This window comes from Nothoprocta perdicaria, unplaced genomic scaffold (assembly GCF_003342845.1).
Source record: "Nothoprocta perdicaria isolate Ctin4 unplaced genomic scaffold, notPer1 scaffold_251, whole genome shotgun sequence".
NCBI lineage: Eukaryota > Metazoa > Chordata > Aves > Tinamiformes > Tinamidae > Nothoprocta > Nothoprocta perdicaria.
Genome location: NW_020455479.1, coordinates 917,002 through 926,284, shown reverse-complemented (window position 1 = coordinate 926,284; position 9,283 = coordinate 917,002). Strand labels below are relative to the sequence as shown.

The following is a 9,283-nucleotide window of genomic DNA, read 5'->3' as shown; positions in this document are numbered from 1 at the left end:
AAAAGACAAGCTATAGTCCTTGTGACCAAAGATGGGGTGTCTATGTAGCCTTGATATGGATAAGTCAGACTTTCTAGCTGGAGAGAGCAAGAACACTTTAAGTTAATGCTATCTATAGATCCAGACCAAAGGCCTGGAAAAAAATACCCACAYAAACACTCCTCGGTGCATTTTTTTTCTGCTGTTACAAAATGTTCTTTGGAGAAATTCCTCACATTTTTTTAACCCTTAATATCAATCTCTTTAGCAGACATAAATCTCACAGGGACCATTTCAATATACGAATGTTATACTCATACCAAGGAAATCTTCCTCTTTTTTTTTCCCCCACCCATAATCAGCGTTGCTGATTGCTAACGTACACCTGACCTGCTAAGAAATCTCTTTATATTCCCTATAAGGCATCTTATCCCAGGAAGCAACAAATCATCCCATCCCTGAGAGGCCCAGTTGCATCCATTTGCAATGCACAGGCGTATCATTGCCCTTCCTTTCTTCTTTYTTCCTCCAGGGATGGTGGAGGAGTTCCTTAAACACCACAGTTGCCCTCCTCAGGACAAAGGAAGGAAACACATACAGGTGGGTTTGCAAGTATTGTAAATCCAGATTATTCCTAACATGTCCAAACGGTGGATGAGAGGAAGAGGAAAAGCATTTTGCTGTGCCAGTTGTCACAGCACATCACTTTTAGTTCTCTTCTGGGCTAGGAGCAACGTTCTCCAAGACTGATTTCCACTGCTATGTCTCACCTCTGGTTGATGAACAGGCCGTATCTTCCAAATCACTTCATCCTGGCAGTGAATTCCAGCTYCTCCATCATGGAAAAATGCTACTAACTAGCCAGGCTGGTCACTGAACCTTGTTAAGTCTGGACTGGATATTCAGCATAACTTTCTAATCATTTTTGTTCCGTAGCACAGGTTTGGACTAAACAAGGAAAAGCCCTCCAAGCCACTGATGGGGAAGGATATTTTAACACAGTCCTACTTACAAAGAGGGCAAGATGGGGATATGGCTGTCACCTATGAGAGCCAAAAATTGCCTTGAGTTATGCATTAATTTCATGTTTACCTGTTCATTCATGTTGCCTTTAAATGAGCAGAAGGGTGAAATAATAAGACTGGAGACTTTCAATACTCCTGTTTCACAGTTCTCAGTGCGCTGTCCTTCTCCCGTGCTGACACCTTGCTGCCATCCTGTGGCTATTTCCTAACATATGTTCTGGTGCTCAACTGTGAAGCTYCAGGGCTTCTACTATATGGTAAACTTAGGAGGTTGTGGTGTTGCAGAAAGCATCGTGGACGTTTCTTTTTTAAAAATGTGTTAGAGAAGACACAACAAGAGCCTCCAAAGCCTCAGGCACTAAAACAGATCTTGGACACATTGCTATCCTCATAACCATTGTCTCCTGGATAATCCTAGTCCTGGAGGTAGCTTGAACCCTAAGGCATCTAAATTTTCAAAATTAAACACCGAAATGATTTATGTTTTGCTTCTGGACATTCAAAGCCTCTCACTGGGCAACACCAAGCACTTGAACATCATTGAATACCTGCAGCCCTCTTGACCTACAAGTAGGTTTTCTACTTACCTCATTACCCAGTACATCTGGAAAGCATTKGAAAGTAAGCTTCAAAGCGACCAAAGTCGAGTTGCCTTCTTCAAAAGACATTGGAAGTTCCTTCACTTCTTTATAAAGTATCTCTGAGACTACAGCACTCGGTACCCAGTGCTCAAAAAAACCCAAGTTCAGTTGCCTCTTTCATCAGAGATGATCACTAACTTGTCTCGAGACAGACATCCTTCTTGTCTGTTGAAGCAGATCTGCTTGCATGCTCGTGTTTCAGCCAGGGAAGAGCAGGAGTCATCTTTACTCACAAGCCTAGCAACCACAGCACAAGCACGCCATGGAAGTGCTCCAGCTCCTCTTGCTACGAAGGACATACCAAGTGCCAACAGATAAAATTCACATTTGTAAAACTTGAGTTAGGGAGATGGTTATCAATAGCAAAACACTTCATACCTTAATCCCGACGGAGGATTTTTGAAGTCTTCCTTGCCTTCAGCGTGGCAGCTCCCCATGTGTCCATTTCTTTTGCTACAGGAGTTGAGATGTCCTGACTTTTGTCAGGCAAGACTTTTGTCAGGCAAGACTTTTGTCAGGCAAGACTTTTGTCAGGCAAGACTTTTGTCCCCTTGTGGCTTAGGGTCAATACTCCATGATCAAACAAAGATTTTTAGAGAGTGCTGACTCGTGCACAGACATATTTTACTCTGATGACAGCAATAATTGCTAAAGTAAGGAATTTTATTATGAGACTTTCCTCCATCAGTAGTTCTAATGAGAGGGAAAAGAAACAGAGCTAGAAAAAGGGGACCAAAAAAGTAACTAGTACTGATTTCCTTTAAGAACAAGTACCCATGATTTAATGGTAATTTTATTATTTCCACTAAAATTTCATTCCACACTTAACAACAGTCTTGGCCTGGGAAGTCTTCCATTCCCTCCTAAGCCAACCTCCTTGTAGACACTGAACAAAAACCCAGCTAGCCCATTACTTCAGTCAAGGAATCATGCACACTGTGTAATGCAAACTGACTGAACACCGTTAGTTACAGGGTAAAGAAAAGAGCACAGAATAGATGGAAAGACACTTAGTTTATCTACACAAGACAGTAGAAAACGGAACTGGCCCCAGAACACAGTTAAAAAAGTTAAAAGCTTAAAGATATATAGCTGATGGAGCCGCCTTCATTGGTGTTATACCAAGCACTATGTCCTGTTTGGCATCTGTAACATTGGTGTAGCAAATGGTAAGCCACAAAGAAATCCAGTAAGGCTAATGCTCTAACAGCGCACGCAGTATATGCCCTCTTGGGGTGTGTTTTGAAGGCACATCCTCCTGCAGAGGATGACCAGCAATGTACGGGCTGATGCGTGCCTATGGGAATGCAGCCCACTGGCTTGTGGCTGAAGGATTAAATTCATTGGATTAAATTCATTTTAAAAGTTCCCTAAACCCTAACACCAACAACTGCACTAAAYTTGCCCTCAGCTCGGATAGGAACACCTCCGTGGCCCAGAAGTCCTCTCCACTTAACAAACCATTCATTAATACAGAGATTCAAAAAGAATTAAGCTTCAGGTRGCCACAGAGTGACTATTTGACTACCCTTTTGCTTCCTCAGTAGCCACACAGGGATCCCAAGTAAAAACTTCCCATGTTTCTGTCTCTTCTGACTATGAGTAATGGGTTCAACAGCTCTCAGAAGCATGAAGCTGTGGCAACTGCCTGCAGAAGCTCCAGGAGAAACTAGAAACCCGGGAGAAACTAGAAACCTGCAAGAAGCCCCAAGGCCTTCGCCGTCAAAGGGATGAGCAGGGCATGGGCATTCCCACAGAGCATGGCCCGCCAGGGCACCCCATCCACTTACCTGCAGAGGGAGGAACCTACATTTTCCCATGTCTCTATCTCAGCTAGGATCTCCTCTAGTTTGGTCTCTTCTTCTCACACTTAATTCTACAGAACAGAATTCTTAATTCTACAGAACTGTTGCCTGCATCGCTTCCCCCACACCCACAGGCATACATTTAGGCTCTCATGTTCCCTCCTCCCTCTCGCTTTGGGCATTTCTATCACCATTTAATTGCATACAAATATTTGAAAATGTAGCATCTACCCAATTTTTTCTTACTGTCTCCCCATCTCAAAAACTCCTCTGTTCTCTGATCCCAGCTCTCTTAGTAGATTCATAGTGGCAGCCATCTCACAAAAACCTATTAGGTGGGAGATGATCCCCTATAAGCTCAGGAAAGGAAATATCAGCAGACAGAAAGGTAGCTGTTTCCTGTCCCAAAGCCGCTTCCTGCTTGGTGAAGCCTCCTCCAATTCTACTTTTTCCATGTAACCCAGCAGCAGAGAAGAGGAATGAAAGAAGCACGAGAAGAACACATCTTAAAATATAAAATACAATAAAAAAAAAAAGAGCCTAATTAATTACATTCATCACTGGAATTAAGCTGGGGCATCTCCCCACCTCCGGCTTAGCCAGCTCTCTCCTCTGTGAGGTATCTTCACGGTGATGACCACAGGAGGCAACGAGGGTGGGGAATTGCTCTGCTGGGATCCACTCTTTTTTATTTATGGAGATAAGCATCAAGCCAGAGTTCCCCCGAATCTTTCAGAGAGCTGCCAGGACACAAAGAGAGAAGTGTATTTCCTTAGAAACAAGATAATGAGAGATTCGGCATGAGAAGGAAATTAAATTCTAGGGAATGCAGCCCCACAGAACTCTCTTTGGACTGAGCTAAGGAGACCCTCTCTCACCAGGTGATTCAGACTAGAGCCCCTTGGAAAGGCAAAGGAGGAACGATTCCCTGGGCCTGCACAAAGCAGATTGGAAGGCTAATGCACACAGCTCAAGCAGGAGCACAGGACTTTCCAAAGAATAAGAAATGAATGTGGGAGGTGAGAGAAGGAAGGAAAAAAAAAAAGGAACTGGAAGTTGAAGCCTTTTTCCATTAAAACACCTTTTTCCTTAGAAATTACTCAGACAGAAAGGTATCCAACCTAATATCCCATGGACAGAGCGGATGAGAAGGAGTTCCCCACCACTTCTGACACCTTCTGCCTGCTGTTACTGAAACCAGTGCTATGGCCAACCAGTTTCCCAACTCATTTCCATGGTCACCTACACTGTCTACAGCCCTTCACAGATCCGTGAACCCAACTGGCCGCCTCTCCCCTTCCAAAGCCCATTGCTTGTTCACTCTAACACGGACAGCCCTGCACCTGGGGAGCGCTGTRCATTGACACTTACTGCACAATGTCTGCAAAGGCGGTGAGCAAGGGCTTGCACTGGTACTCGATGCCATGTTTGGCACACAGGGATTTCACCAGAGGAGCCACCTTCCAGTAGTTGTGTCGAGGCATCGTGGGGAAGAGGCTGTGGGAAAAGAATGAGGTGCAGTTACTACCCCACATAATTCCTGCCCATCCTCTTTGCCCAAAGCCTTCAAGTGTCTCACCCTCCGCTGGTGACTACAGCCATCCGAGCTGTGCAGTGGTCCCATTCTCACGGCCTCAACACAAGTGCAACCAGGAGGCTGCATAACTCAGACCCATGGCATGCCACTCACTTAGTCCCTCACTTGGATTTCCCACTCCATTCCCATACAAAGGGCACAGTTTACCCCTATTTTCTTCTGTCCTTGTACTAGCTGATAGAGAAATGGAGACTTTGTAGGATCTTCAGCCCTAGAGTAACTAGCCCTCCTCGAAATTCCCTTTATTTCCTGATCCCATGCTTCAACTCACTGGTGTTCAATCTGGAAGTTCAGGTGTCCACTAAACCAATCATTGAATAAGGAGTGATGAACATTACAGGTTGCCTGGAGCTGAGGGAAAATAAAACAAAACAAATAACTTGTAAGTGTTGTCCTAGGAACACACCTTCCTTTGCACTTGTTGGAGATGATGGTAAACATGCACCAGCTCCTTATTATCACCTGCCTTCTGACTGAATACAGCAACTCCAAGAGTTACAGGATGCAGTCAATACAAGAAGGCCATGCTGCAATTAAATGATCATTAGGGTAACACTCCTGCACCTGCTCTCTTTGCTCTCAGTCATTTCACAGAGACTCAATTTTCCTCTCTCAGTTCCCATCATTTCTGTGATCGGCTGTCTTGGGCACTGTGTACCCAGATCTACAATTCATCCCACTCAGAGTCACAGCTTTTTTGAAAGAGAAGTGTCTTACCTGAGTAGAGAACCAGTCCACATTCTTATCGTAATCGATGTGCATCGGGATGTGGTTCATTTGTGTTACCCAGACAAACCAGTTACTCTCAATGAACCTGTGCATACAAACACACACAAAACCATCAGTGACCTTGCACCTCTTCCGTAACAAGTCAGTACAAAACACTCAAGTTAGTTGTCACTTGACAAAACAGCCACCAGGAATCTCCCTGACAGAGACAGTCTCTCTTTTGCCATAAGGTATAATGGTACAGAAGAACAGGGAACAGATGGGAAAGATAACCGGAATGCTGCGGAAGAGTTGGCGTGAAGGATCAAAGAAAAATAGGCAGAGGAATCGGGGGAATTATAATTTGAATGATACCTGACTAACAGAAAAAGCCCCAGGAGACCTTTCACCCCCAGTAAGGGCAAGTAGGTGAGAAAGAATCGGATGTAGAAGGTCAGCATCCAGGCCAGGTCCTATAATGTAGGGAACAGATAAGACTCAATCAAAAAGAAGAATTAGTGGCTCCCCAATTCMCTGTCCTCTCTATGTGGATTCCCTTTAAAAACAACCCCCATAGTATCATTTTTTGGTAATTTTCCTCCCCATCACATGCAATCTTTGCCCATCCCTGTGCATTTGAGTTCTCATGTCTTAAGAGCCCAACTTAGGCCAAACACAAGAGAGSACATCTCTGAAGTACCACGTTTTGTCTGATTTTATCTAAAGAGAAGAAAAGCAGTGCAGAAAACAGAAACCGAGCTGGTGAATGGGATAAAGTGCTCTAATTTATCTCCATCTCGTCCTCTTTGCTCTTCTTCATGTTTCCTGTGGTCTCTCATTTTCCCCATGATGATGGTTCTGTATTTTCCCCAAGCAAACTCTCTCCCTAACATCTCTGGAAGTCACTGTGTTTCCCCTTGCTCCATGGAACTGCTGCAGAGTTTGGACTTCAGCTACAAAAAGAGGCCCAAGAGCATAAAGGGGCAATGAGATAGGGGGCTCTCCCCTGGCAGGTAGATAGGGCAAGACCTTTGCTATGGGCAACAGTAGATTCTTGCAAGGAACTGGATCATGAGAATCTACTTAACACAGGAATGGAGGACTACGAAAAACGGGATCTTTTAATCCCATCATTGAATCCTGCTCCAAATAGCCCTGATTTTTACCTTTTGCATTTTCCCATGACCATAGTTTTTTCCATTTTTTGTTAAAAAAAAAAAAAAAAAAAAAAAAGCGTGGCCAGGGTGTCCCTTCCACCTTAAACCAGATTTTGGTGTTACAAGAAGCACAAATTTTGCATCACCTCTACAAAAGAAGGAAAACTTCCAGATACTCACATAGTCTTACCACCCTGATCTTGGGCAAAACAAAAGGTAACACCTTTTGTTACCAGTATGAATGCATCTTTTTTTTTCGGAGAGGTGCTGAGTTAGAAGGTATCTAATCTCCCACAGCAAATAATATTTCCCAGATTACACTCCCTCCCTCCTTGGCAGGAAGAGAAGCAGTGATCGGCTACGAATCTCTGAGTTTCTCCCAATACTGCTCCATTTCCTGCACAGACACAAATCTATAAGAAGACCTCATTGTCAAAAGGGAGCTCACTTACCGCCCACTGCTTCCTTTGCACCACAAAGTAGAATATGTACCATTGGAAGTAGAGAGGCAGCAGAGCTGGGGGACCGACTGGAGGGGAACAAAGAGATTGCAGAGACGTTTATTGCTGAAGTGAGATGAAACACAGGAGGAGAGGGCAGAGCAGATGCACAGGACTGCACAAGGGTAGGTTACTTACTAATGAAGAAGTACTTGTGCTGGTGGTTGTAGGGCATGAATTTCTTCTTCTTTACACCAAGCTGTAAAAAGAAGCRAGCTACTCAGCTCTCAAGGAGAGATAAGAAGACCCACTCATACACTCCTACCTACTCTGTCACAGAAAGGAATACTTATTCCTTCTATGCCACCTGTCAGAAATTGTAATTCTTTTTTTTCATTTTTATTTCATTTCATTTTTAGTCACCTGAAATATTTAGACTGCAAATTTAATATAAATCTTATCRAATTATTTTACACATAGGTCATTCTAATCCAGCAAGCTCCTTCTACCTGGACCTGCATGGCAGTGGGAAGCTTAAGTTCTTCCTTCTTCCAACAAAATGATTCTTATCTTTTACTTATCCCCAGATGGGACCCGGTCTGACACCCACTCAGAGACTGCTACCACTGAAATAGCTTGTTTGAATCAGTAAATGTAAGATTTCCATATAGCTCTTGCTCTTACCCCCCAATTACCCAACACTGCAATTACTCAAGCTGATCTCAGAGCTAAAGAGAACAACTTGCAATCGTATCCTCATCCAACTGCAAGCCTCTTCTCAGAGCTGTATGAACATCTAACTGTGATAAATCTTATTTTCAAACAGCAAAAATGTTCAATGAAAAATTTAAGAATGTGAGAACCTCAGAAGTATTACTAAGGAATATCAGGAGCTAGTGAAAGGTACAATAGCATTCTATGAAACAGGAGGTCAACTTAAGCAGTGTTTGTTACAATATAAAGGACACTCTCTAGGTGCAATTCTAGCTTTACAGAAAGAAATGTTATTTGCTCTGTTTGTTTTAGGATTTTTTTTTAACCTTGAGAATAAATTTGAAAAATTTCAATCCACGGCAAGATCTTATGAGGGCAAGAAAACACAAAGCAAAACAAAAACCTGTCACAACATATGGAAGCTGGTGACACATCAGGATCCTGTTTCTTCTGTTTTTGCAAAGGGCACTAARGCCAAGCAGCACTCTCTGGAAAAATTCCTGAAATACCGAGGCAACTCGCTAACCAGCGATAACCATATGACTTATGTTGGTCACAAGTCTCCCATTTCTCTGAATTTTAATCCTCAACCTGTAACATCTCCAGACTCCTCCAGGACTCACCTCCACMGAAAGTGTTTTTCCCAAGGCAAAGAACAGGGGGTGCATGTTAATATCGGGGTCCTTCCGGAAGCAGTTGGGCTTGGCGTGGTGCTGAAAATGGAGGTGGTTCCACCAGCTGGCTGGTGCTCCCTGCGAAAACACGGTGACCAAAAGGAGTTGGGCCTCAAGCCCTTAGTCCTCCCTCCCTAGCAGCTCCACTGCTTTCCCTTCCTTCTCCTGATGAGATGATTTGGGGCTGCAAAGTCTCCCTCGCGGGTCTCTGGCAGCCACACTCCAGGCTTAACACTCACCTTCAGGTGGCCAATCACAAACTTGTGGACCCAGTGGTTCCATCTGGAGCTCCTGAAGACGGAGAGGTGTCCAAAGTCATGCTGGAGCCAGCCAGCCTGGGCCTGGAAGGGAAAAAAATAATATAACATAACATATCCCCACCACACACCCCCAGCGAGCAACAGCACATTCTGCTGTTGCACAGAACTATTTCCACTACCAGTGCCCACTGCAAAGAACCATAACCAGGCCATACGAATGTCCAGACTCAGTCTAATGACTGGTAGTCTGCATTGGTTGTCTTCATGGAGAGGGGGGGGGGGG

General features: G+C 44.0%; 1 protein-coding gene across 2 annotated transcripts in view; it reads right to left on the bottom strand.

The window, feature by feature from the left end:
* Positions 1-2,361: 2,361 nt before the first annotated feature.
* Positions 2,362-9,283, bottom strand: part of FADS1 (fatty acid desaturase 1) — a 9,820-nt gene continuing 2,898 nt past the window's right edge. For both annotated transcript variants that reach the window (XM_026040205.1, XM_026040204.1), the window contains exons 4-12: positions 8,980-9,081; positions 8,690-8,818; positions 7,551-7,611; positions 7,365-7,441; positions 6,131-6,228; positions 5,765-5,861; positions 5,319-5,398; positions 4,822-4,947; positions 2,362-4,190 (exon numbers count right to left, since the gene is read on the bottom strand). In XM_026040205.1, the coding sequence (XP_025895990.1) occupies positions 4,139-4,190; positions 4,822-4,947; positions 5,319-5,398; positions 5,765-5,861; positions 6,131-6,228; positions 7,365-7,441; positions 7,551-7,611; positions 8,690-8,818; positions 8,980-9,081 (822 nt within the window). In that variant the 3' untranslated portion in view covers positions 2,362-4,138. The remainder of the gene's footprint in view (positions 4,191-4,821; positions 4,948-5,318; positions 5,399-5,764; positions 5,862-6,130; positions 6,229-7,364; positions 7,442-7,550; positions 7,612-8,689; positions 8,819-8,979; positions 9,082-9,283) is intronic.